At 41.4% G+C, this 27,374-nt stretch overlaps 1 protein-coding gene across 5 annotated transcripts in view; it reads left to right on the top strand.

Annotated features, from left to right (window-relative positions):
* Window positions 1-27,022, top strand: part of EEF1AKMT2 (EEF1A lysine methyltransferase 2) — a 34,997-nt gene extending 7,975 nt beyond the window's left edge. For 2 of the 5 annotated variants that reach the window (XM_034931663.3, XM_014346626.4), the window contains exons 4-6: window positions 10,601-10,708; window positions 21,362-21,578; window positions 26,473-27,022. In XM_034931663.3, coding sequence (XP_034787554.1) covers window positions 10,601-10,708; window positions 21,362-21,578; window positions 26,473-26,567 — 420 coding nt within the window. In that variant the 3' untranslated portion in view covers window positions 26,568-27,022. Of the gene's footprint in view, window positions 1-10,600; window positions 10,709-21,361; window positions 21,579-24,416; window positions 24,677-26,472 lie in introns of those variants that run through there. The other 3 variants (XM_034931662.3, XM_008969362.5, XM_055093443.2) reach the window with 3 other exon arrangements.
* Window positions 27,023-27,374: the final 352 nt, after the last annotated feature.

Raw genomic sequence — 27,374 nt, 5'->3', positions numbered from 1 at the left:
AGTAGCTTCTTACGGTTTTAATTTGCATTTCTCTAATGAGTAATGAAAGATGTTGAGCACCTTTTCATGTGCTTGTTTGCCACTTGTATATCTTTTTTTTTTTTTTTTTTTTGAGACAGAGTCTCGCTCTGTTGCCCAGGCTGGAGTGCAGTGGCATGACCTCGGCTCACTGCAACCTCCACCTGCAGGGTTCAAGTGATTCTCCTGCCTCAGCCTCCTGAGTAGCTGGGATTACAGGTGCACGCCAGCACGCCCGGCTAATTTTTTTGTATTTTTAGTAGACATAGCGTTTCACCATGTTGGCTAGGCTGGTCTCGAACTCCTGACCTCAGATGATCTACCCACCTTGGCCTCCTGAAGTGCTTGGATTACAAGCGTGAGCCACCACGCCCGGCCTGTTTATCTTCTTTAGTAAAATGTCTGTTCAGATCTTTTGCCCATTTTTAAATTGGATTGTTTACTTATTAAGTTTTGACAATTTTTAACATATTCTGGATATAAGTTCTTCACCAGGTACAAGATTTGCAGATGTTTTCTTCTATTCTTTGGCTTATCTTTTCATTCACTTAACAGTATCTTCTGAAGAGCAGTTCTTAATTTTGATGAAGTCCAGTTAATTTTTTCCTTTTTTGGATCATGCTTTTGTTGTATTAAAGGACTCTGCCTAACACAGGGTCACTTAGAACTTCTCCTGTGTTTTTGTTTAAAGTTTTAACATTTTACCTTTTACATTCTTTTTTTTTTTTTTTTTTTTTTTGAGACGGAGTCTTGCTCTGTCACCCAGGCTAGAGTGCAGTGGCATGATCTCGGCTCACTGCAACCTCTGTCTCCTGGTTTCAAGTGATTCTTCTGCCTCAGCCTCCCGAGTAGCTGGGACTATAGGAGCGCAACACCATGCCTGGCTAATTTTTGTATTTTTAGTAGAGATGGGCTTTCACCACATTGGCCAGGATGGTCTAAAATGCCTGATCTTGTGATTTGCCCCCCTCGGCTCCCCAAAGTGCTGGGAGTGCAGGGGTGAGCCACCGTGCCCAGCCTACCTTTTACATTTAGACCTTTTTTTTTTTTTTTTTTAAGATGGAATCTTGCTCTGTCTTCCAGGCTGTAGTGCAGTGGTGTGATCTTGGTTCACTTCAACCTCTGCCTTTGGTGTTCAAAGAATTCTCCTGCCTCAGCCTCCTGAGTAGCTGAGATTATAGGTGTGTGTCACCATGCCCCGCTAATTTTTGTATTTTTAGTAGAGATAGCGTTTCACCATGTTGTCCAGGCTGGTCTCGAACTCCTGACCTCAGGTGATCCACCCATCTTGGCCTCCCAAAGTTCTGGGATTACAGGCGTGAGCCACCCTGCCCTGCCTATTTTTATGTTTTTAATTTCATTGAGTTCTGTTCTTTTTTTTTTTCTTCCTGATTTTACTTTGTTCCTTTTTTTACTTTCTTAAGGTGGAAGCTTAGGTTATTGATTTGAGACTTTTCTAATGAAATTATTTAATGCTATGAATGCTATGAATTTATCAGTAAGCACTGCTGCATTCCGCAAATTTTGATATATTATATTTTAAAAAATTGTTCTATACCTCACTTGAATTTTTTTTTAAATTGTTGATTTGTTGTATTTGTATTCAGTCCAAAATATTTTCTAATTTTTCTAATTTTTTTTTATCCATGAGTTATTTAGAAATTTGTTTAATTTCCATGTTTTTGGGATTTTTCTGTTATGTTTCTGGTACAGATTTATAGTCTAATTCAGTTATAGTCAGATAACATGCCTTATATGATTTGTATGATTTCAATCCTTTTATATTTGTTAAGGTTTGTTTTAAGACCTAAGATACAGTGTGTCTTGGGGAATTTTTCATGTGAACTTGAAAAATGTGTGTATCGCCAGGTGTGGTGGCTTATACCTGTAATCCCAGCATTTTGGGAGACCATGGTGGGCAGATCACCTGAGGTCAGGAGTTTAAGACCAGCCTGACCAACATGGAGAAACCTTGTCTCTACTAAAAATATAAAATTAGTTGGGCGTGGTGGTGCATGCCTGTAATCCCAGCTACTCGGGAGGCTGAAGCAGGAGAATCACCTGAACCTGGGAGGCGGAGGTTGTGGTGAGCCGAGATTGCGCCATTGCACTCCAGCCCGGGCAACTAGAGTGAAACTCTGTCTCAAAATAAAATAAAATAAAATAATTTAGCCAGGTTTGGTTGGTGGCGAGTGCACCTGTAGTCCCAGCCAATTGGGAGGCTGAAGTGGGAGGATCACCTGAGCCTGAGGAGGTCGAGGCTGCAGTGAGCCATGATTATGCCACCGCACTCCAGCCTGGGTGACAGAGTGAGACCTTATCTCCAAAAACAAAGGAAAATTCATGTGTAAGTTTTTGTGTGTACATATGTTTTCACTTCTCTTGGGTATTTACTTAGGAGTGAAATTGCTGGGTCATACGCCAGTTAAGCATACTTGGTAAGTTTAACCTTTTAAGGAGCTGCTAGACCATTTTCCACAGTGGCTGCATCATTTTAAATTTCCATCAGCAATACATGAGAGTTTAAATTTCTCCATATTATTGGCTGGGCACAGTGGCTTATGCCTGCAATCCCAGCACTTTGGGAGGCCAAGGCCGGTGGATCACTTGAGGTCAGCAGTTTGAGACCACCCTGGCCATCATGGTGAAACCCTGTCCCTACCAAAAGATACAAAAATTAGCCAGACGTGGTGGTGTGTGCCTGAGTAGTCACAGCTACTCAGGAGGCTGAGGTGGGAGAATTGCTTGAACCTGGGAGGTGGAGGCTGCAGTGAGCCGAGATGGCCCCACTGCACTCCAGCCTGGGAGACAGAGTAAGACTCTGTCTCAAAAAAAAAAAAAAAAAAAAAAAAAGGTTTTTCCCTATATTCTCACCAATACTTTTTATTATCTATCTTTTAAATTATAGCCATCCTAGTGGACATGATGTTCAGCCCCTTTTTGTTTAGTTTTTACATGTTATATTGTTTTCCATCCTTTTACTTTTAACTTACCTTATTATTATATTTGAAGTGAATTTCTTGTAGCCAGCATATAGTTGGTACTTATTTTTATCTATTCTAACAATCTCTAACCTTTAACTGGTGTATTTAGAACATTTATGTTCAATGTGATTATTGATAGTTTGGATTTAGGTCTACATTTTATTGTTTTCCCTTTTTTACCTCTGTTTTGTTTTTGTTTTTTTTTGAGACAGAGTTTCACTCATGTTGCCCAGGCTGGAGTGCAATGGAGGGATCTTGGCTCACTGCAACCTCCACCTCCTGGGTTCAAGTGATTCTCCTGCCTCAGCCTCCCTGAGCAGCTGGGATTACAGGTACCTGCCACCACACACGGCTACTTTTTGTATTTTTAGTACAGACGGGGTTTCGCCCTGTTGTCCGGGCTGGTCTTGAACTCTTGACCTCAGGTGATCTGCCCGCCTCAGCCTCCCTTTGTGCTGGGATTACAGGCTTGAGCCACTGTGCCTGGCCTTACCTCTGTTTTTTATTCCTCTCTTTTTCCTTTCCTGCTGGTGTTGGTTTATTTGAACATTTGTTAGTATTTCATTTTAATTTATGTGTATCTTCTTGAATATATCTCTTTGCGTATGGCTGTTTTAGTGGTTGCTTTAAGCAGTTGACTGTGTCTTTTGGTGTGGCTTTTCTAGTGGTTCCTGTGTAGATTACAATATATATAGTTGTCAAAATCTCCTTGCAATCAGTATTTTACCACTATAAGTGGAATGTGAGAACCTTATCATGTTGGGTTCTTGATCTTTCATCTTTATGTTGTAGTTGTCTTTACTATTACCTTTATGTTGAAAATTCCATTAGATAATATTATGATTTTTTTCAAACATTTTAAGGAATGCACTAGGAGAAGAATATTTAATTATATTCACCTAGATATTTATTTCACCTTTGTATTCTGGATCTCCTGAGCTTTTTTTTTTCTTTCTGTCTAAGAAATTCTTCTTGGAAATTATTTTAGAGAGGGTTTTCTTGCAACAAATTTTTTTTGTTTTCCTTTACCTGAGAATAGCTTTATTTCACCTTCATTCCTAAGGAGTGTTTTTTTTTTTTTTTGGCTGAATATAGAATCTTTTTTTTTTGAGACACAGTCTCACTCTGTCACCCAGGCTGGAGTGCAGTGGCACAATCTCACAATCTCGGCTCACTGCAACCTTCGCCTCCTGGGTTCAAGCGATTGATTCTTCTGCCTCAGCCTCCCGAGTAGCTGGGATTATAGGTGTCCACCACCACGCCCGGCTACTTTTTGTGTTTTTAGTAGAGGTGGGGTTTCACCATGTTGGCCGGGCTGGTCTTGAATTTCTGACCTCGGATGATCTGCCTGCCTCAGCCTTCAAAAGTGCTGGGATAACAGGCGTGAGCCACCGCAGCCGGCCTGAATATAGAATTCTGAGCTAGCCGTTTCTTTCAGTACTTTAAAAATGTTATGGGCTGGGCGCGGTGGCTCACGCCTGTAATCCCAGCATTTTGGGAGGCCGAGGCGGGCAGATCACGAGGTTGGGAGATCGAGGCCATCCTGGCCAACATGGTGGGACCCCCATCTCTACTAAAATACAAAAAATTAGCCTGGTGTGGTGGCATGCCCTTGTAGTCCCAGCTACTCAGGAGGCTGAGGCGGGGGAATAGCTTGAACCCGGGAGGCGGGGATTGCAGTGAGCCAAGATCGCGCCACTGCATTCCAGCTTGGCAGCAGAGCAAGACTCCGTCTCAAAAAAAAAAGTTACGTCACTTGTTTTTGACTTCCATGTTTTCTCATGAGGAATCTGCAGTCATTTGAATTGTTGTTTTCCTATGAATGCATCATTTTTCTAGATGCTTTTAAGATTTTTTTTCTTTGTCTTTTGTTTTTTGCAGTTTGCTTATGATGTGTGCTGTGGCTTGGATTTCTTTGGCTTATCCTATTTGGTGTTCACTGAACTTTTTACATCTGTAAGCTTATGTCTTTTGCCAGATTTGCGATACTTCTAGCTTTTGTTTTTTCTGTTTTTTTTTTGTGTATTACTGTCTTTCTCCTTTCATTTTGGGAGTCTATACACATGAAATGTCAATTTTTCTGTTGCTCCACAGGTCCCCGTGAACTCCACAGTTTCAATTTTTTAAAAGTCATTTTTGTCTTTGTCGGCCAAATGTTATATTTCAATTGATCTGTCTTCAGATTCACTGACTTTTTTCTCTGTCACCTTCATTTTGCTGTTAAGTCCACACATTGCAATTGGTTGACATGTCTTAATTTTTTACTGCATGATTTCTTTATTTACCATTACGATTTATTTTTTGTAGGAGGTAGTTCATTTGTCCGAATGGTTTTTCACAATGTGAATTTTCTAATTACATCTCTATAGTATTTAACATGTTTTCTGTCCCTTGTGTTGTCTGTACGTTGGAAATTAGACCTAAATTAAGGGTCAGCAAACCACAGTCTATGGGTCAAATCTGGACCTCCTTTGTTTTTATAAATATTTGTTGGAATACAGCCACATTTATTCATTTGCATATTGTCTATGGCAGCTTAAGTGCTGCATTGGTAGAGTTGACTGGTTGTAACAGAGACTGTATGGCTGGCAAAGCCTAAAATATTTATTCTGTTTCTTTTCATTTTTTGAGACAGAGTCTTGCTCTGTCACCCAGGCTGGAGTGCTGGAGTGCAGTGGCGTGATCTTGGCTCACTGTAAGCTCCGCCTCCCGGATTTACACCATTCTCCTGCCTCAGCCTCCTGAGTAGCTGGGACTACTGGCACCCGCCACCACGTCCGGCTAATTTTTTGTATTTTTTAGTAGAGACGGGGTTTCACTGTGTTAGCCAGGATGGTCTCGATCTCCTGACCTCGTGATCCACCCGCCTCGGCCTCCCAAAGTGCTGGGATTACAGGCGTGAGCCACTGCGCCCAGCCACTATTCTGTTTCTTTATAGAAAATGGTTGCTGGCCGGGCATGGTGGCTCACACCTATAATCCCAGCACTTTGGGAGGCCAAGGTGGAAGGTTTGTTTGAGCTCAAGAGTTTGAGACCAGCCTGGGCAACATGGTGAAACCCCGTGTCTACTAAAGACACAGAAAAATAGCCAGGTGTCGTGGTGTGTCCTTGTAATTCCAGTTACTCAGGAGGCTGAGGTGGGAGAATCGCTTGAGCCTGGGGAGGTTGAGGCTGCAGTGAGCTGTGATCACGCTGTTGCATTCCAGTCTGGGTGACAGAAGGAAACCCTGTTTCCATAAAAAGAAGAAAAAGATTGCTGACCCTGGATTGAGAGATTTTTATTAGATTTTTTTTTTTGCAAGTAAACTTATTAGGTGTTGGTGTATATTTGCATATGTGGCGTAGAATATTTGGTGTAGAACATTCATCTTTTTGTTATATTAACAGCCATTGAAGACCATTTCTTATACGTACTACTTTTTCATTGATCAGCTACATTTTTGATGGTTACTTTTCCTACATTTTTGATGGATGTTTTTGCTATATCATTTTAGGTTACTATTTTTCTTTTACTATCTTCTGGCTTCCATTCTTTATCACTTATTGTTAGCTATAAGCCTTATCGTCATCCTTTTAAAGGTAATCTGTCGCCTTGTATCCCGCATCCCTACTCCCTGGATGTTTTTGAGATTTTTCTGTTTTTCTTTTTTCTTTTTTTTGGTACGGAGTCTTGCGCCGTCACCCAGGCTGGGGTGCCATGTGCCATCTGTGCTCACTGCAACCTCTGCTTCCGGGGTTCAAGTGATTCTCTTGCCTCAGTCTCCCGAGTAGCTGGGATTACAGGCATGTGCCACCACACCTGGCTAATTTTTGTATTTTTAGTAGAGACGGGGTTTCACCATGTTGGCCAGGCTGGTCTCAAACTCCTGACCTTAGGTGATCCGCCTGCCTTGGCCTCCCAAAGTGCTGGTATTACAGGCATAAGCCACCACGCTGAGCTGATTTTTCTGTTTTTGTTTTTCATCAGATACACTATGATGTGTCTAGGTGGAGTTTGCTTTCATCTGCCTTGAATTTATACTGTTTCTTGAATCTGAGGCTTGGGTCCTTTGTCACTATTGGAGTATTCTTAGCCATATGCCATTTTTTCTTCTGCCCTATTCTCATTTCCTTTCCTCTCAGATTCCACATATGGATTGGGTATACATATATGTTTGTGTGTATGTATGTGTGTGTGTGTGTATGTATAGACTGTGTGTTAAAATTGTCTATACATACACACTATAACCTCCAACTCCGGAGCTCACTATAACCTCCAACTCCTGGGTTCAAGTGATTCTCCTGCCTCAGCCTCCCAAGTAGCTGGGATTACAGGCACCTGCCACCACGCCCGGCTAATTTTGTGTGTTTAGTAGAGATGGGGTTTCACCATGTTGGCCAGGCTGGTCTCGAACCCCTGTGGATATAGAGGGGTGTGTGTGTGTGTATGTATATATAGTCATACACTACATAACAATGTTTCAGTTGAAATCTACCACATATACAATGGTGGTCCTATAAGATTATAATACTGTATTTTTACCCTTTCTATGTACAGATATCTTTAGGGCTGGGCACAGTGGCTCATGCCTGTAATCCCAGCACTTTGGGAGGCCAAGGCAGGTGGATAACTTGAGCTCAGGAGTTCAAGACGAGCTTGGGCAGCCTGGCGAAACCCTGTCTCTACAAAAAAAAACAAAAAAACAAAAATTAACCAGGCATGGTGGTGGCATGAGCCTGTCCAGCTACTTGAGAGGCTGGGGTGGGAGGATTGATTGAGCCAGGAGGCAAGGCTGCAGTAAGCCATGATTGTGCTACTGCACTCCAGCCTGACTTACAAGAGTGAGACCCTGTCTCAAAAAAAAAAAAAAAAAAAAAAAAAATCTTTAGGTACACAGATACCATCGTGCTACAGTTGCCTCCAGTATTCGGTACAGTAAAATGCTGTACAGGTGTGTAGCCTAGGAGTAATAAGCCATACCATGTAGCCTAAGTGTGCAGTAGGCTCTACCATCTAGGTTTTTGTAAGTACACTCCATGATGACACATGACTGTGTGTGTGTATGTGTTACATCTTATATTCTGTGCTATATTCTGTCTTTTTTTCTTTTTCTTTTTGAGTCAGAGTTTTGCTCTTGTAGCCCAGGCTGGAGTGCAATGGCGCGATCTTGGCTCACTATAACCTCCACCTCCTGGGTTCAAGCAATTCTCCTGCCTCATCTTCCTGAGTAGCTGGAATTTCAGGTGCCCACCACCATGCCTGGCTAATTTTTGTATTTTTAGTAAAGAGGGGTTTCACCATGTTGGCCAGGCTGGTCTCAAACTCCTGACCTCAGGTGATCCACCTGCGTTGGCCTCCCAAAGTGATAGGATTACAAGCTTGAGCCACCATGCCTGGCCCATATTATGTCTTTGATATTCTTTCCTGTTTTTAATTTTCCATTCTTTTGTCATTCTGTGTATAACAGGGATATTTTCTTCTGACTGTTCTTTGCTGATTTTTTTTTATTTTTTGCTGTGTCTAGTCTGCTATCAAGCCCACCCTTGAACTTCCTAATTACTGTATTTTTCAATTATGTTATTTTTTATTTTTTTGAGACAAGAGTCTTGTTCTGTTGCCCAGGCTGGAGTGCAGTGGCGTGATCTCGGCTCAATGCAAACTCCACCTCCCGGGTTCAAGCAATTCTCCTGCCTCAGCCTCCCGAGTAGCTGGGATTACAGGCACTCGCCACCACAAAATTAGCCTGGCTAATTTTTGTGTTTTTAGTAGAGATGGGGTTTCACTGTGTTGGCCAGGCTGGTCTTGAACTCCTGACCTCAGGTGGTCTGCCTGCCTCCACCTCCCAAAGTGCTAGGATTATAGGCGTGAGCCACCGTGTCTGGCCCTGTTTGTTTCTCTGTTGTGGTTTTCAGTTCTCTGCTAGAATTCTCCCACTTGTCATTGTCATTTCTGTCAGTTGTTTTGAAATCTTTTTCTGAAAATTCATTTATTTGGGTCTCCTATCGGGTCTGTTTCTAAAGTCAATTTCTCCCCTTGGGTTTGGTTGTTTCCTTGAATGTCTGCTCATTTTTGGGTGCCAGAAATTGAATGTGAAAGACATTGGAGATAGTTTGAGGCCCTGAGTGATATCTCTAGGAACCTAAAACATCTATTTGTGATTTTTATAAGTTGTACTAGAAGAATAAACAGGCATGGGAGAAGAAGGAACCGGTAGGCCGAGGTGGGCGGATCACGAGGTCAGGAGATCAAGACCATCCTGGCTAACACGGTGAAACCCCATCTCTACTAAAAATACAAAAACAAAATTAGCTGGGCGTGGTGGCGGGCGCCTGTAGTCCCAGCTACTTGGGAGGCTGAGGTGGGAGAATGGCGTGAGCCCGGGAGGCAGAGCTTTCAGTGAGCCGAGATCGTGCCACCACATTGCAGCCTGGGCGACAGAGCGAGACTCTGTCTCAAAAAAAAAAAAAAAAAGAGGGAACCGGTAAGAATCAGTTAATAGACTCATCCTGGGTTCTAGGTCTCCCAGAGAAGCAGTTAAGGGAAATGGGGAGAAAATCTCAAGGAATAAGGAGGGATACAGCTAAAAGGATAGAAGGTTGGCGTCAAAAAAGAGAATATTAGACCTTTAGATTAAAAACAAAAATAAAGGGAGCAATCTACCTGTAGAAAGTAATTGGTATACTTGTTCCTTGAGTTTAGATTAGGAATCAGTTACTTAGGGTTAAAAAGACTTGGTAGGTCTTCATGGATTTGATGTGGCAGTAGGTTAAGTTTTAAAGGAAGTAACCATTTAGTAAATGGTGAAGAGCAGGAAGGGAATTTCAGGCTATACTGTACTTTGTAACTTACTTTGTTTTTCATGTTTCCTTTGAAATTATTTTTAGTCTCATTGGTCTAAAAATGTTTAGTGTTGTTAGGGGGTGTGTAAAGACCAGAAGCTTCCATGCTTTTGCCATAGACACTACACAGCCTAGATGGGTTAATGGCTAGTAAACACCAAAACTCTCAAGTCCATTGAGTTAAAGAAACTTCTTGGGGATACTGATACCTGCCCACCCTACCTCACAGGTTTTCTGTAAAGATCTAATGGGATGTATGAAATATTTTTAAAGACGTAAAAGTAGTATACAAATGTAGGATGGTTAAAAATCACATGGCTGGTGGAGAATTGCATAATGTATAATTACACTGAAGGGAAAATTTAAAAATTGATAGCTTATTACATTTGCATTGATTTTGTTAATATAATTTAATTGGGTTAAGTAAAATATATGACAAATTTATGTGTGAATTGGAAATTATCAGCATCAAAAGTTAATGTTACCTTTTTTTGCCTGAGGGCTTATACATATATTTTCATTATTTTTGAGAACATGAATTTCCTTTTGAAAAAGAGATAAAATATTATGAAAACAAAGGTATTGTCATAGTATATACACTTTCAGTTTTTATTTAGAGTCTACAATAAAATTTAAGCATTATGAATTATTGGATTATATGTCATTTTCTCTACATCAAAAATAAGATAACCCCAGTCCCAAAGGAATATTATAATTCATAAACAAAACATTATATTAAAATTTTATACTAAAGTATAAAATTATTTCTCTCTCTCTAGGCAAAATTTGGTTTCTCTAATATTACTGGAATTGATTACTCTCCTTCTGCAATTCAGCTTTCTGGAAGTATTATAGAAAAAGAAGGTTTATCTAACATTAAGTTAAAGGTAACTATTATTTATATTACTATAATATTTACAATAGAGGTTAAATGTTTCTAGAGCATATTAATTGACAGGTTTTAAACTCACATAAATTAGGGATCAATCATAAATAATACAAATTGAAACATTTTTAAATAGCCATATTAAAAATTTAATCTAGTTGTTTTGGGGAAATTATTTTTTCTTCTGTATGTTTGTTCATACACTACTGCTCCTGATGTTTGCAAATACACATAATACTTAACTATGGATTAACCAGATCAAAAGGGTTTTTTTTTTTTTTTTTTTTTTTTTTTTTTGAGACTGAGTCTCGCTCAGTTGCCCCGGCTGGAGGGCTGGAGTGCAGTGGCGCCATCTCGGCTTACTGCAAGCTCCGCCTCCTGGGTTCATGCCATTCTCCTCTCTCAGCCTCTGAAGTAGCTGGGACTACAGGCGCCTGCAGCCACGCCCAGCTAATTTTTTGTGTTTTTAGTAGAGATGGGGTTTCACTGTGTTAGCCAGGACGGTCTCGATCTCCTGATCTCGTGATCTGCCCGCTTCGGCCTCCCAGAGTGCTGGGATTACAGGCGTGAGCCACCGCGCCCTGCCCAGATCAAAAGGTGTTAAATGCATCAAGTGGTATAATGTCACCAAAAATCATTTAGTTTATTTTTGTGTCCTATGATCTGTGAGATGATGATTCCTAAATTTATATTTCTAGCCCAGGCCTCTCTTCTCAGCTCTAGAGTTATAGACAGGCATGCCCTGTTTTTTTGGCTTCCCAAATGGTATGTTTTTTGACAAATCAAAGGTTTGTGGCAAGCCTGTTGAGCCCCATCTGTTGACACCATTTTTTCAACAGCATGTTCTCACTTTGTATCTGTGTGTCACATTTTGGTAATTGTTGTAATATTTCAGAGCTTTTCATTATTATTTTATCTGTTATGGTGATTCATGATCATTGATCTTTGATATTACTATTGTAATTGTTTTGGCGTGCCATGAACTGTGCCCACGTAAGATGGTGAGCTTAATTGATAAATGTATGTTCTGTCTGCTCTACTTACTGGCTGGTCTCCTATCTTCCTCCCTCCTCCTCAAGCCTCCTTCTTCTTGGGACACAGCAATATTGAAATTAGGCCAATTAAAAACCTTACAGTGGGACAGGCGCAGTGGCTAATGCCTGTAATCCCAACAATTTAGGAGGCTGAGGTGGGCAGATCACTTTGAGGTCAGGAGTTTGGGACTAGCCTGGCCAGCATGGTGAAACCATATCTCCACCAAAAGTACAAAAAATAGCCAGGCGTGGTGGCGGGCACCTGTAGTCCCACCTACACTCCAGCCTGGACAGCAGAGGGAGACTGTTTTAAAAAAAACAGAGGCAGGAGGATTGCCTGAACCTGGAAGGTGGAGGTTGCAGTGAGCTAAGATTGTGCCACTGCACTCCAGCCTGGGTGACAGGGGGAGACTGCATCTCAAAAAAACAAAAATAAAAAAACAAGAATAAAAAATAAACAACCCCCACCTCAACACAGTGGCCTGTAAGTGTTCAGTTGAAAGGTAGAGTCACACATCTCTCACTCTAAATCAAAAGCTAGAAATGATTAAGCTTAGTGAGGAAGGCATGTTGAAATCCGCGATAGGCCAAAAGCTAGGCCTCTTGTGACAAAATTTAGTCAAGTTGTGAATGCAAAACAAAATTTCTTTAAGGAAATTAAAAGTGGTATTCCAGTGAACACATGAATGATGAGAAAGTAAAACAGCCTTATTGCCGTTATGGAGAAAGTTTTAGTGCTCCAGATAGAAGATCAAACCAGCCATAGCATTCTCTCAAGCCAAAGCCTAATCCAGAGCAAGGCCTTGACTCTTTTCAATTCTGTGAAGGCTGAGAGAGGTGAAGAAGCTGCAGAAGAAAAGTTTGAAGCTAGCAGTAGTTAGTTCATGAGATTTAAGAACAGAAGCCATCTTGGCTGGGCACGGTGGCTCATGCCTGTAATCCTAGCCCTTTGGGAGGCCAAGGTGGGAGGATCACCTGAGGCCAGGAGTTTAAGACCAGCCTGGCCGACATGCTGAAACCGTCTCTACTAAAAAATACAGAAAGTTAGCTGGGCATGGTGGTGGGTGCCTATAATCCCAGCTACTTGGGAGGCTGAAGTAGGAGAATCGCTTGAACCTGGGAAGCAGAGGTTGCAGTGAGCCAAGATCGCACCACTGCACTCCAGCCTGGGCAACAGAGCGAGACTCCATCTCAAAAAAAAAAGAAAAAGAAAAGAAGCCATCTCCATGACATAAAAGTGCAAGATAAAGCACTAAGTACTGATGTAGAAGGTAGAAGGTGTAGCAAGTTAGCTAGGAAATAACCAGTGAAGCTGGCTAAACAACACACAGATTTCCAATGGAGATGAAATAGCCTTATATTGGAAGAAGATGCCATGTAGGAGTTACATAGCTAGAGAGGAGAAGTCAGCGCCTGGCTTTAAATCTTCAGAGGAGAGGCTGACATTATTGTTAGAGGGGGCTAATGCAGCTGATGACTTTAAGTTGAAGCCAATGCCCATTTCCCATTCCGAAAATCTGAGGGCCCGTAAGAATTATGCTAGGTCTTCTTTGCATGAGCTCTATAAATGGAACAACAAAGCCTGGATAACGGCACATCTGTTTACAGTATGGTTTACTGAATATTTTAAGCCCATTTTTGAGACCTACTGCCCCAAAAGAAAAAGACTCAAAGTTTTACTGTTCATTGACAATGCATGAATTCACCCAAGAGCTCTGATGGAGATATATAAGAAGATTAATCTTGTTTTTTTTTTTGAGACGGAGTCTTGTTCTATCACCCAGGCTGGAGTGTAGTGACGCGATCTCAGCTCACGGCAAGCTCTGCCTCCCAGGTTCATGCCATTTTCCTGCCTCAGCCTCCCAAGTAGCTGGGACTACAGGCGCCTGCCACCACACCTGGCTAATTTTTTGTATTTTTAGTAGAGACAGGGTTTCACCGTGTTAGGGTGGTCTGGATCTCCTGACCTCGTGATCCGCCTGCCTTGGCCTCTCAAAGTGTTGGGATTACAGGCGTGAGCCACCATGCCCAGCCGATTAATCTTGTTTTTATGCCTGTTAACACAGGATCTGTTCTGTAGCCCGTGATGGATCAAGGAGTAATTTCGACTTTACAGTCTTAAATGTGTTATTTAAGAAATGCATTTCATAAGGCTATGGATGTCATAGATAGTGATTCGTCTGATGCATCTGGGCAAAGTAAATTGAAAACCTTCTGGAAACGGGCTGGGCGCGGTGGCTCACGCCTGTAATCCTAGCATCTTGGGAGGCCAAGGTGGGCGGATCACAAGGTCAGGAGATCAAGACCATCCTGGCTAACATGGTGAAACCCCATCTCTACTAAAAATACAAAGAATTAGCCAGGTGTGGTGGCAGGTGCCTGTAGTCTTAGCTACTTGGGAGGCTGAGGCAGGAGAATGGCGTGAACCTGGGAGGCGGAGCTTGCAGTGAGCTGAGATCTAGCCGCTGCACTCCAGCCTGGGCGACAGAGCAAGACTCTGTCTCAAAAAAAAAAAGGAAAAAAGAAAACCTTCTGGAAATGATTCACCATTCTGCATGTCGTGAAGAACATTTATAATTCATGGGAGGTCAGAATATCAACATTAACAGGAGTTTGGAAGAAGCTGATTCCAACCTTAATGGATGACTTGGAGAGAGGTTCAAGATTTCAGTGGAGGAGTTAACTGCAAATACAGTGGTAGTAGCAAACTAGAATTAGAAGTGGAGCCAGAAGGTGTAACTGAGTTGCTACAGTCTCTTGATAAAACTTGATCAGATAAGGAGTTGCTTCTTATGGTGGACGACCAGAGAAAGTGGTTTCTTGAGATGGAATCTACTGTGAACATTGTTGAAAAAGGATTTTGAATATTCCATAAACTTAGTTGATAAAGCAGTAGCAAGGTTTGAGAGCATTGCCTCCAATATCGAAGGAAGTTCTGCTGTGTGTAAAATGCTATCAAACAATATAATGTGCTCCAGAGAAATTTTTCATAAAAGGAAGAATCAGTCGATACGGCAAACTTTGTTACTGTCTTATTTTAAGAAATTTTCACAGCTACCCCAGCCTTCAGCAACCACTACCTTGATCAGTCAGCAGGCATCCTCATCGAGGCAAGGCCCTCCAGCCAGAGAAAAGATTATGACTTACTCATGATTTCGATGATGGCTTGTTAGTGTTTTTTAACAATAAAGTATTTTTTGTGGGGGATGGAGTCTTGCTCTGTCACCCAGGCTGAAGTGCAGTGGTGCGATCTTGGCTCACTGCAACTTCCGCCTCCTGGGTTCAAGTGATTGTCCTGCCTCAGCCTCCCGAGTAGCTGGGACTACAGGCACCTGCCACCACACCCAGCTAATTTTTGTATTTTTAGTAGAGATGGGGTTTCACCATATTGGCCAGGCTGGTCTTGAACTCCTGACCTTGTGATCCACCCGCCTCGGCCCCCCAAAGTGCTGGGATAACAGGTGTGAGCTACCACGCCCGGCCATTTTTGTATTTTTTTTAGTAGAGATGAGATTTCATCATGTTGACCAGGGTGGTATCGAACTCTTGATCTCAGATGATCTGTCCACCTTGGCCTCCCAAAGTGTTGGGATTACAGGCATGAGCCACCACTCCCGGCCTACAATAAAGTATTTTTTAAGGCACCCAATTTTTTTTTTTTTTTTTGAGATGGAGTTTCGCTCTTGTTGCCCTGGCTGGAATGCAATGGCGTGATCTCGGCTCACCACAACCTCTGCCTCCCGGTTTCAAGCGATTCTCCTGCCTCAGCCTCCGAGTAGCTGGGATTATAGGCATGTGCCACCATGCCTGGCTAATTTTTGTATTTTTAGTAGTGATGGGGTTTCACTATGTTGGTCAGGCTGGTCTTGAACTCCTGACCTCAGGTGATCCACCCACCTTGGCCTCCCAAAGTGCTGGGATTACAGGTGCGAGCCACCATGCCCGGCAAGGCACCCATTTTTTAAAAAGACATAATGCTATTGCACACTTAATAGACTGTAATACAGTGTAAACATAACTTCTTTTTTTTATTTTTTTTAATTTTTTATTTATTTTTTTTATTGATCATTCTTGGGTGTTTCTCACAGAGGGGGATTTGGCAGGGTCATAGGACAATAGTGGAGGGAAGGTCAGCAGATAAACAAGTGAACAAAGGTCTCTGGTTTTCCTATGCAGAGGACCCTGTGGCCTTCCACAGTGTTTGTGTCCCTGGGTACTTGAGATTAGGGAGTGGTGATGACTCTTAAGGAGCATGCTTCCTTCAAGCATCTGTTTAACAAAGCACATCTTGCACCGCCCTTAATCCATTTAACCCTGAGTGGACACAGCACATGTTTCAGAGAGCACAGGGTTGGGGGTAAGGTCACCGATCAACAGGATCACAAAGGCAGAAGAATTTTTCTTAGTACAGAACAAAATGAAAAGTCTCCCGTGTCTACCTCTTTCTACACAGACAGGGCAGCCATCCGATTTCTCAATCTTTTCCCCGCCTTTCCCCACTTTCTATTCCACAAAACCGCCATTGTCATCATGGCCCGTTCTCAATGAGCTGTTGGGTACACCTCCCAGATGGGGTGGTGGCTGGGCAGAGGGACTCCTCACTTCCCAGTAGGGGTGGCCGGGCAGAGGCGCCCCTCACCTCCCGGACGGGGCGGCTGGCCGGGCGGGGGGCTGACCCCCCCACCTCCCTCCCGGACGGGGCGGCTGGCCTGGCGGGGGCTGACCCCCACCTCCCTCCCGGATGGGGTGGCTGCCGGGCGGAGACGCTCCTCACTTCCCAGATGGGGTGGCTGCCGGGCGGAGACGCTCCTCACTTCTCAGACGGGGTGGTTGCCAAGCGGAGGGTCTCCTCACTTCTCAGATGGGGCCGCCGGGCAGAGACACTCCTCACCTCCCAGATGGGGTCGCGGCCGGGTAGAGGCGCTCCTCACATCCCAGACGGGGCGGCGGGGCAGAGGCGCTCCCCACATCTCAGACGATGGGCAGCCGGGCAGAGACGCTCCTCACTTCCTAGATGGGATGGCGGCCGGGAAGAGGCGCTCCTCACTTCCTAGATGGGATGGCGGCCGGGCAGAGACGCTCCTCACTTTCCAGACTGGGTAGCCGGGCAGAGGGGCTCCTCACGTCCCAGACGATGGGCGGCCAGGCAGAGACGCTCCTCACTTCCCAGATGGGGTGGCGGCCGGGCAGAGGCTGCAATCTCGGCACTTTGGGAGGCCAAGGCAGGCGGCTGGGAGGTGGAGGTTGTAGCGAGCCGAGATCACGCCACTGCACTCCAGCCTGGGCACCACTGAGCACTGAGTGAACCAGAGTCCGTCTGCAATCCCGGCACCTTGGGAGGCCGAGGCTGGCGGATCACTCACGGTTAGGAGCTGGAGACCAGCCTGGCCAACACAGCGAAACCCCGTCCCCACCAAAAAAATACGAAAACCAGTCAGGCGTGGCGGCGCGCGCCTGCAATCGCACGCACTCGGCAGGCTGAGGCAGGAGAATCAGGCAGGGAGGCTGCAGTGAGCCGAGATGGCAGCAGTACAGTCCAGCTTCGGCTCGGCATCAGTGGGAGACCGTGGAAAGAGGGAGACAGAGGGAGACGGGAGACGGGAGAGGGAGAGCGAGAGCTAAACATAACTTCTATATGCACTGGGAAACCAAAAATTTTGTGTGACTTGCTTCATTGTGATGTTTGCTTTGTTGTGTTGGTCTGGAACAGAACTTGCAATATCTCTGAGGGATGCTTGTAAAATCTGCCTGTTCAAAACTTCCATTTGGAAAGCTAATAGTCTCTCAACTTAATTAGTCCAAAATGAAACTCTTGGTTTCCTCATCAGACCTGATTTCCCCAGTCTTTCCCGTTTCTACTAATAACACTCCCATTTACCCTGTTGCATTTACACAAAACCCAAGGAGTCATCCTTGATTCTTCTTTTTCCTTAAAGTCGTATATCCAATTCTGTTAGTTTTATATATATATATGTGTATATATATATATGTATATATATATGTATATGTATATATATGTATATATATATGTATATGTATATATATACATATATATATGTATATATATATATTTTTTTGTGGAGACAGTGTCTTGCCCTGTAGCCCAGGCTGGAGTGCGGTGGTGTTACTACAGCTCATTGCAGCCTCAATCTCCTGGGCTCAAGTGATTCTTCCACCAAAGCCTCCAGAGTAGCTGGGACTACAGGCCTGCTTCACCACACCTAATTTTTTTGTAAAGATGGGGTTTTGTCATGTTGCCCAGGCTAGTCTTGAATTCCTGGCCTCAAACAATCTGCCTGCCTCTGCTTTCCAAAGTGCTAGGATTACAGGTATGAGCCACTGCTTCTGGCCAGTTTTATCTTCAAAATATATCAAGAATGTGATCATTTCTTGTTATCTCAATTGCTCCCTGTGAAGTCCGAACCACCATTATTTCTTGTTTAAACTACTACAGTAGCCTTTGATTTTGCCCCTTCATTTCCACTCATGCTGCTCTGATGTTCTTTTACCACAGGGCAGCCAGAGTGATTTTTTATTTGTTATTTTTTGAGACAGAGACTTTTTCTGTTGCCCAGGCTGGAGTGCAGTGGCACCATCCTGGCTCACTGCAACCTCGGCCTCCTGAGTTCAAGCAATTTTCATTCCTCAGCCTCCCGAGTAGCTGGGACTACAGGCATGCACCACCACACCCAGCTAATTTTCTTCGTATTTTTTTAGTAGAGATGGGATTTCAGCACGTTGCTCAGGCTGGCCTTGAACTCATGACCTAAGGTGATCTGCCTGCCTCGGCCTCCCAAAGTGTTGAGATTACAGGTGTGAGTCACTGCGCCCGGCCTAATTTTTGTATTTTTAGTGGAGACCGGGTTTCACCATGTTGGTCAGGCTGGTCTCAAACTCCTGACCTCAAGAGATCCACCTACCTTGGCCTCCCAGAGTGCTGGGATTATGGGCATGAGCCACTGTGTCCAGCCCTGGCCAGATTTTTAAAAATGTCTGTTCATGTCGCTTCCTTGCTCACCATCCTGAACTGACTTCCCCATTGCATTGTAAATAGATTCTGAACCTCATCCAGCCTTACAAAGTCCCTCATTTCTTACCTTCTTCCTCGTTTATCATCAATACTCGGTCACATTGGCTTTTCTTCTGTTCCTGAAACATGTCAAGCTTATTTTGAGTCTGTATACTTGCTGCCCTTTGCCTAGAGTATTCTTGCCCTAGATCTTAGCATGTTTGGTTCATTCTCATAATTCAGATCTTTGCTCAAATAACACCTTAGAGAAAACTTTATTTATTTATTTGTTTTTATTTTTTGAGATGGAGTTTCACTCTTGTTGCCCAGGCTGGAGTGCAATGGCGTGATCTCGGCTCACCGCAACCTCCGTTTCCTGGGTTCAAACGATTCTCCTGCCTCAGCCTCCCGAGTAGCTGGGATTACTGGCATGCGCCACCACGCCCAGCTAATTTTTGTATTTTTAGTAGAGGCGGGGTTTGTCCATGTTGGTCAGGCTGGTCTCGAACTCCCAACCTCAGGTGATCTACCCACCTCGGCCTCCCAAAGTATTGGGATTATAGGTGTGAGCCACTGTGCCTGGCCAAGAAAAGTTTCTACTCTTTTCCAAACTGTTTCTCTTCCAAGTCACTTAATGTCTTATTTCTCTGGTTTTATTTTCTTCATGGCACTTTATCTGAAGTTACTTATTTAGCTTATTTATCTTTTATCTTTCTCTTTGTAGAATATAAGGTATATTTTCTTTCTTTTCTTTTTTTTTTTTTTTTTGAGGCAGTGTCTCGCCCTGTCGCCTAGACAGGAGTGCAGTGGTGCGATCTCTGCTCACTGCAACCTCTGCTTCCCAGTTCAAGCAATTCTCCTGCCTCAGCCTCCCAAGTAGCTGGGACTACAGGCACATGCCACCACACCCGGCTAATTTTTTGTATTTTTAGTAGAGACAGGGTTTCACCGTGTTAGCCAGGATGGTCTTGATCTCCTGACCTCATGATCCGTCTGCCTTGGCCTCCCTAAGTGTTGGGATTACAGGCGTGATCCACTGCGCCCGGCCAATATAAGGTATGTTTTCATACAGGGATCACATGGCGTGATCTCGGCTCACTGCCAGCTTTGCCTCCCAGGTTCACGCCATTCTGCCTCAGCCTGCCGAGTAGCTGAGACTACAGGCGCCCACCACCACTCCTGGCTAATTTTTTGTATTTTTAGTAGAGACAGGGTTTCACCGTGTTAGCCAGGATGGTCTCGATCTCCTGACCTCGTGATCCTCCTGCCTTGGCCTCTCAAAGTGCTGGGATTACAGGCGTGAGCCACCGCGCACGGCTCTGTTTTGTTTACTGTTATATCCAGGGTCTGAAAAGTACCTGACAATAGATGTCCACAAAATATTTGCTGAATAGATGAGTATTTTTATATAGGCATTTAGGATGAGGAAGCCTCTTCAAAGTTAGCTCTTCAGAGTGATAGTCATTATTTTGCTTCAGGTATAATGAATACTTTGGACATGAAGGAAGGGAGAAGGCCCACCTTCCAATATACATCAACATAATATATACATTTTTAAGTCAATAGAGTTTTAGATTAAACATGATTTACAATTGCTGTATTAAATTTGTGTGAATAATTGTGAGCTAATTGCCTAATTATTTTTTTCAAAATGAGTTTTCAGAATTTTCGTTGGTAAATTGTGAATATTTTATCAAATTGAGGCAGATTGCTATTTCTGACGCTTAGTATGCATCAGGTTGTTGACAGTGAATGAGATGGTGATGTATGACTTCACACCTCCAAAGTGCATGAAATTTACCAACTTAAGTAATTACAGTTTAAAAGTTATTTAATTTCTTAAGCCTTATGCCATTCATTAAATCCATTAGTAATTTCGTAAGCTGCTTAGTCAAGACCCAAGAAATTCTTTTTTTTTTTTTTAAAGGCTGGTCAAGTGAAGCAGTGATAATAGAGAAGGAAGGAATAAATTTGTAACTGGTTTTGATCGATTAGTTGTAAACACCACTGCACTCAGACCAGCCAAGGCCCAAGAACTTTTGATCTACCGTGTTTATTTTAGGTTACACACTAGGAATATAAGCTAAAAATCTTATTCCCATAGCTGAGTGCTGTGGCCACATCTACTTAGGAAGACTGAGATGGGAGGATTGCTTAGCTCAGGTTTTCAAGTCTATCCCGGGCAACATAGCAAGACTCCTGTCTCTAAGAAATCTTATTTCCAGTGAACTTGTTCCAAATAAATTGTCATTTTTAAGAATATGTCAAATTTTCTACTTTTTGACAGAAACAGGTTTTTCATAAACTAGGCTTGCGAGCTCCATAATGTGCTGGTATTATTAGGGAATATGGCTAGCTTTGATTTGTTTCCAAATTTGTAGAGATTTGGAATGTTCAGGAAATATCAGTCTCTCTTATTAATCTTGGCTTTAATGATCTTGGAATGAAGCTCATAAAAGTTAGCTCTAAAGTTGAAAATATGTTTATTATATGTAAAATGCCATTATAATTTAATGGGTCCTTTTATTAATAACCTTTTACAGGTTGTCACTTACATTCTGTAAGGATTTTGTTTTAACTGTTCTCACATAGACATTCACTTTTAATATAGGTAGAAGACTTTTTGAATCTCTCCACACAGCTGTCTGGATTTCATATTTGTATTGACAAAGGGACTTTTGATGCCATAAGCCTTAATCCTGACAATGCAATTGAGAAGAGGAAGCAATATGTGAAATCTCTCTCCAGGGTGTTGAAAGTAAAAGGCTTTTTTCTAATAACGTCATGTAATTGGACCAAGGAAGAGTTGCTAAATGAATTCAGTGAAGGTAAATGACTATATGGTGTTTAAATGTGTGCTTACCTCAGGTTTCATGTACTTAAATAGGTTTTCTCCCCGTTTTGTGTTATAGTGTTTTACTTTTCTATTTGTGGGAATTGCCTGCTTTTTTCTCTGTTAATTACCTTGACAATAACTTTTGACTGTATATGCAAAGCACAGAGAAATAACATTGGTTGAGATCCAGAGATCTTTTAAAATTTTTTCTGAGAAATCTTGGCAGTTAAGTACTAACATTTATGAGCCTGTAAAAATTAAGTTCTCAGCCTGGGCAATGTGGCGAAACCCTGTGTCTGCTAAAAATACAAAAAATTAGCTGGGATTGGTGGCGCGTGCCTGTAGTCCCAGCTACTCAGGAGGCTGAGGTGAGAGGATCGCATAAGCCCAGGAGGCGGAGGTTGCAGTGAGTCGAGATTGTGCCACTGCACTCCAGCCTGGGTGACAGAGTGAGACACATCTAAACAACAAAAAAAGAAAAACTTAAGTTCTCTATTTGAGTCATACAATCTTTTATTTAAGGTATATAATCTATTATTTATAGAATCAAACAAAAAGCACATATATTGTGCTTCTGGCTTCAGTGCACTGATTTACTGGCAAATCCATAATAATGCAAATGGAAGAAGTACTTTCGTCTTACATGCTGAGAGTTTTGATATTATAGATACTTTAGCTGTCTTGCACTAGCGGTCATTTAGGTCTTCAGAGATGATAGAACAGTTCTTGGTTTCAGAGGATATAGAACAATTATTTTTAAGGTTGCACAGAATTAAAATGTAGGGAATTGATAGAAGATTCTGGTGCTGAGGCAGGATCCTTTTTTGCCTAGTTAGCAAAGTGTAATTAGTGCAGTATCTACTTTAGTGGAGATCTTGTGAGAACTGAGAATCTGTAATCTATACACACAATATTTTGAGTTCTCTGGCAGACTGTTCCTTGCATTTTTAAAGAAATATTTTATCTGCCAGTTTTTTATGTAGTGCACAGGCATTTCTGGGAAAGTATCTTGAGAATCTACAGATATTTGCTTGTTTTTTCTTAGAATCCTTTTCAGATTAGTTTTTTTTTTTTTTTTTTTTTTTTTGATCCTGCACTTTTTAAAGGATAGGATAAATTTTCAGGATGGAGTCTTGGGTAAATAATATGGTACTCAATATTTGGTTAAATTTTGAACCTCAGTTGTCACAAGCTAATGGAAAGTGAATTACCTCAAGAGAATAGTTTACTGTGTACCATTATTTATAACCGTACTGCATATACCTTATTTTAGAGTTTGTTTTCTTTTTAGTATTAAGGGAACCGGCTGGGAGAACACTTAACACATGTCCTTTTGTGTGTGTTCAATGGCTTTGACAGATTATATAATGTAAAACCTGAAGTGTTTGAGGCTTGAAATATGAGCTTATGGCTTCATTACTATTGCCTTTGGAAAACAAGAATTATATGTGATTTATTGTCTTTTCTTTCATGCCATTTATTTTATTATCTTCCATGTTAAATTTGTTTCCTTTAGAACTGTTGAGGCCCTGTATCAATAAGCCTTTCCTCTTCCTGAACTTTGACAGTTTTAATAAATGCTCAAAGTTACACTGTGTAGGGCAAGTTTCTTTCCTGGTTTTTAAATACAGGTGTTCTTTTTTACTCCTAGAACCAGCAGACAAAAACATATTTGTCTGTCTTTGATAATGAGGAACAGACTTTAGCCTGGTTAGAGTACTTAAAAATGTGTCTTTGTCTGAAAACTATTAAGTAAACTATGTTCAATTTTAGAACAAAATACAGAATTTAAGCAAAATATTATAATGGGAAATGTTATATAAATAATTATATACAATTGAAAACATTTTTTAGGCATGAGTCCCTTAGAAAATGGTATTTGGAGTTAGATATGGGACAGTAACAGAATACACTGCCCTGCGTCACTGCCAAAGGTCTTGTTCCTGACTACTCATACTGGCTGCCACATTCTCTTTGCATAAAATAAAGCTTGTTTCACCAATCTTTTAAGGTTCTTTCTTATTTGAACTATAAATGTTCATAAAATTGTTGAAACAGATCTTGCATTTTTTCCATGATACCCCTGATTGTACAAATACTTTGTGTTATAATTTTTTTGGTGAGGGTTACCTGGAACCAGTTGCCCATGTTCTAATTTGATGTCGAAGGGACTTGACTTTATGACAGTGAATGAATGAAAACAATAACCACCCATCTTACTTCAGAAGCAATTTAAGGGAGTCTTTCTGAATCTATTCAGGTTTGGGGAGCTATCCTTTAAAAGAAAAAGTAATTCAAATTTATTATCTAAATAATTGAAAAATATCAATAACGTCAACACATAAGCATACAGATTAAAATAATTAAGACAATTTGTTTACCATCAGTGGAGTACAACCACTATTAATATTTTGGTATATTCTATTTTGAAATATAATAACTCCAATTCTGTAGGGTTAGTTCAGGGAGTTGAAAAGTTAGTCCTGGAAAATTTATACAGACAGAAAATTTTTATTATTAAATATCCAGAGCATTTGTAAAATTTTTGAAAACAAATATGGGTGTATAACTATGTATGTATCCAGGACAATGCCTGCATTTTCCAGCATTAAGAAACATCATATTATTTTATTAAAAGGAATGTCCTAATTTGGAAAAGTTTTCTTACGATAAGCTTTTAATAAGCATTATAATATTCAGTTATTATGATTTGGTGAAATTAGATAACATGAATTAGGATGTATAATGAAATAGTATGATAGACCAATTGATGCAATAATATAATTGTTATTTCTATTTTTGAAACGGTTTCTCTCTCTCTGTTGCCCAGGTTGGAGTACAGTGGCAGGATTTTGGCTCACTGCAGCCTTGACTTCCTGGGCTCAAGCGATCTTTTCCACTTCAGCCTCCCGAGTAGGTGGAACTACAGGCACACATCATCATGCCTGGATAATTATTGTATTTTTAGCAGAGATGAGGTTTTGCCATGTTGTCCAGGCTGGTCTGGAACTCCTGGGCTCAAGTGATTCTCCCACCTGGCCTCCCAAAGTGCTGGGATTATACCATGCCAGGCCCTCGTTGGCATTTTAGTAAGTGACCTTCCAGCTTTATTTATTTTTTAAAAGCAAAATAATATAACATTTTATTTCATAGTTTAGGAAAACACTACATTACCTTATTTGGATCTTTACAAAATCACAGTGAATTTGATGGGGTGGGGTGGTGCATTGGCATTAGTAGCTTAAGGCTGGGATTAGAGGCCTGAGCCATTGCACCCGGCCAGTATACATCACTTAAAACATTTTTTTCTGTTTATAAGAGTTATTTGAGCTCAAAGCATGAAAATTTAGAAAAATACAGAACCCCACCCCTGCCTCAAGAAAAAAATATTCCAAAACTAATAGGTCCATCAATGAGGGAAAACCTTGATTGGTGTTTTATTTTACTTTAATTTTAAAATTTATTTTGAGACAGAGTCTGGCTCTGTTGCCCAGGCTGGAGTGCAGTGGGATAATCTCGGCTTACCACAGCCTCCATCATCCAGGCATCTCCCACTTCAGCCTCCCAAGTAGCTGGGACTACAGGCGCACAGGCACAGGCCACCACAACGGCTTATTTTTGTATTTTTTTTAGAGATGGGGTTTCGCCATGTTGCCCCGGCTGGTCTTGAATACCTGGCCTTAAGTGATAGAAAGTGCATAGAAATCAGGATCATGGTAGAGGTAACTTGACAGCCTGTCTCATTTAGTAAGTGCAGAAGCTGAGACTTCACCTAGGATTTTAGATTCCAAGTTAATTTTTTGAACCTAGGATTTGAGCCTAGGATTTTAGATTCCAAGTTAATTTTTTTTAAACCATACTGTGATGCTTTGAAAGTTACTAGTTCCTTGTCTTCCAGGCCCTTTATTAGTTCGTTTAGTTTGAGTCTTCATCTTTGTTATAAATTACTGTCTTTAATTCTGCTGAAATACACATAACATACCGTTTTATAACCATTTTTAAGTGTACACTTGTGTGGTATTAAGTACATTTACATTTTTTTGTGCAATTGTCATCACTACCCTTCTCCAGAACTTTTTCATCTTCTACAAATTCATTTCTATTTCCAAGTTATTTTGCCTTTCTGTATTAAGTGCTTTTATATGTGTGGTGTGAATTAATTAGATTACTACATATGAAGCACTCAAAATAATGCCTGGCACTTAGCAAGAACTCAACACAGGGCCAGGCGATGTTGCTCACGCCTGTAATCCTAGCACTTTGGGAGGCTGAGGTGGGTGGATCACTTGAGATCAGGCGTTCCAGACCAGCCTGGCCAACATGGCGAAACCCTGTCTCTACTAAAATATGAAAAATTAGCCGGGTGTGGTGGTGCATAACTGTAATTCTAGCTACTTGGGAGGCTGAAGTGAGAATCGCTTGAACTCTGGAGGCAGAGGTTGCAGTGAGCTGAGCTTGTGCCACTGCACTCCAGCCTCGGTGATGGAGTGAGACTCCGTCTCAAAAAGCAAACAAACAAACAAAAAAACTCAACACATGCTAGCTGCTTCCTACAAACCAGGTGATAGAGGCTAACAGAGATACAGCTTTGCAGAGATGACAAACAGGAAGTGGAGGAAATGGGAGGTGGATGGAAAGCCTGTTTTTTCCAATTTGTTTTTGGTCTTGTCTTTTCCTTGTTAAATTCAAAGTGATTTTGGATGAGCATACATATGCTGTACATACATAGTAGAATTGAAAAATCATGAAGTGAAATTCAGCACAATTTAGAGTTTGGAATCATAGTTTTACGAAGGGTTCAATGGTACAGTGTTAATGCATGCATATAAATACATGTAAGTATGAGACTCAATTCTTAATAAAAGTATTTAAATTTTGTCTGACAGGATTTGAACTTCTCGAAGAGCTACCAACACCCAAGTTCAGCTTTGGAGGCAGATCTGGAAACAGTGTAGCAGCATTGGTTTTCCAAAAAATGTGAGACTTTTTCTTGGACAAATTCAGGTAGCTACACAGAATCTACACAGCAAAGTTAACCTGACACAGAAAATCCTTGTGCAAATAAATGCTTAGTAAGTACACAGGATGCACATGTTGAATAGAGTATACTGGATTGGTGAAAGAAAATAATAATAATGAGCATCTAAGTGGTTGGGTTTTAGAGATCAATCAAGAATAATTTTAATTTTCTTTTGTATTTGAAATGTAAATAGTTTTCTTTTCGATTAAATACATTTCCTATAACTGCTAAACAGTTAAAAACTTTAAAGTAGTAAATGAGTTTATAGAAAGCATGTATTCTTGATTTTTGTGCCTTGGTAAAGTTGTTAACTATTTATGAATATTTGACCAAATTATTCCAGCATCAGAATAATAAGCAAAATAACTTTGTTAGTGTTTTGTTAGACTGTTTATGAAATATAACAAGAAATACTATTTTGTGTTGGATGGTGGTTATTTTTAAACTTAATTAATACCTGTGAAAAGGCCTCTTACCTTTATGTATATAATTAAACAAAATCAGAGAAATGTATCAGTTGCTCAAGTTATCAAGCCTGCATTTTGCAGCTATGGTCTTCTACACACTGTAAGGGTAGTAGAAGGAAAGAGAACTAAGGAATGTTATTATTTGCTAGCACTATGTTAAGTTGTCTTATTAAGTAATTGGATCCTTTCAATATCTTCTTGAGGTATGTATTGCTTGTTCTTGTTTCTACGTATAAGGAAAATGAAGCTGAGAGAAGTGAAGTCACTTTTATGAGGTTCAACAGTACAGGATGGAGCCAGG

Source organism: Pan paniscus, chromosome 8 (assembly GCF_029289425.2).
Source record: "Pan paniscus chromosome 8, NHGRI_mPanPan1-v2.0_pri, whole genome shotgun sequence".
NCBI classification, from domain to species: Eukaryota; Metazoa; Chordata; class Mammalia; order Primates; family Hominidae; genus Pan; species Pan paniscus.
Note: the sequence above shows the minus strand (reverse complement) of the source record. Positions and strands in the feature narration are given on the sequence as shown.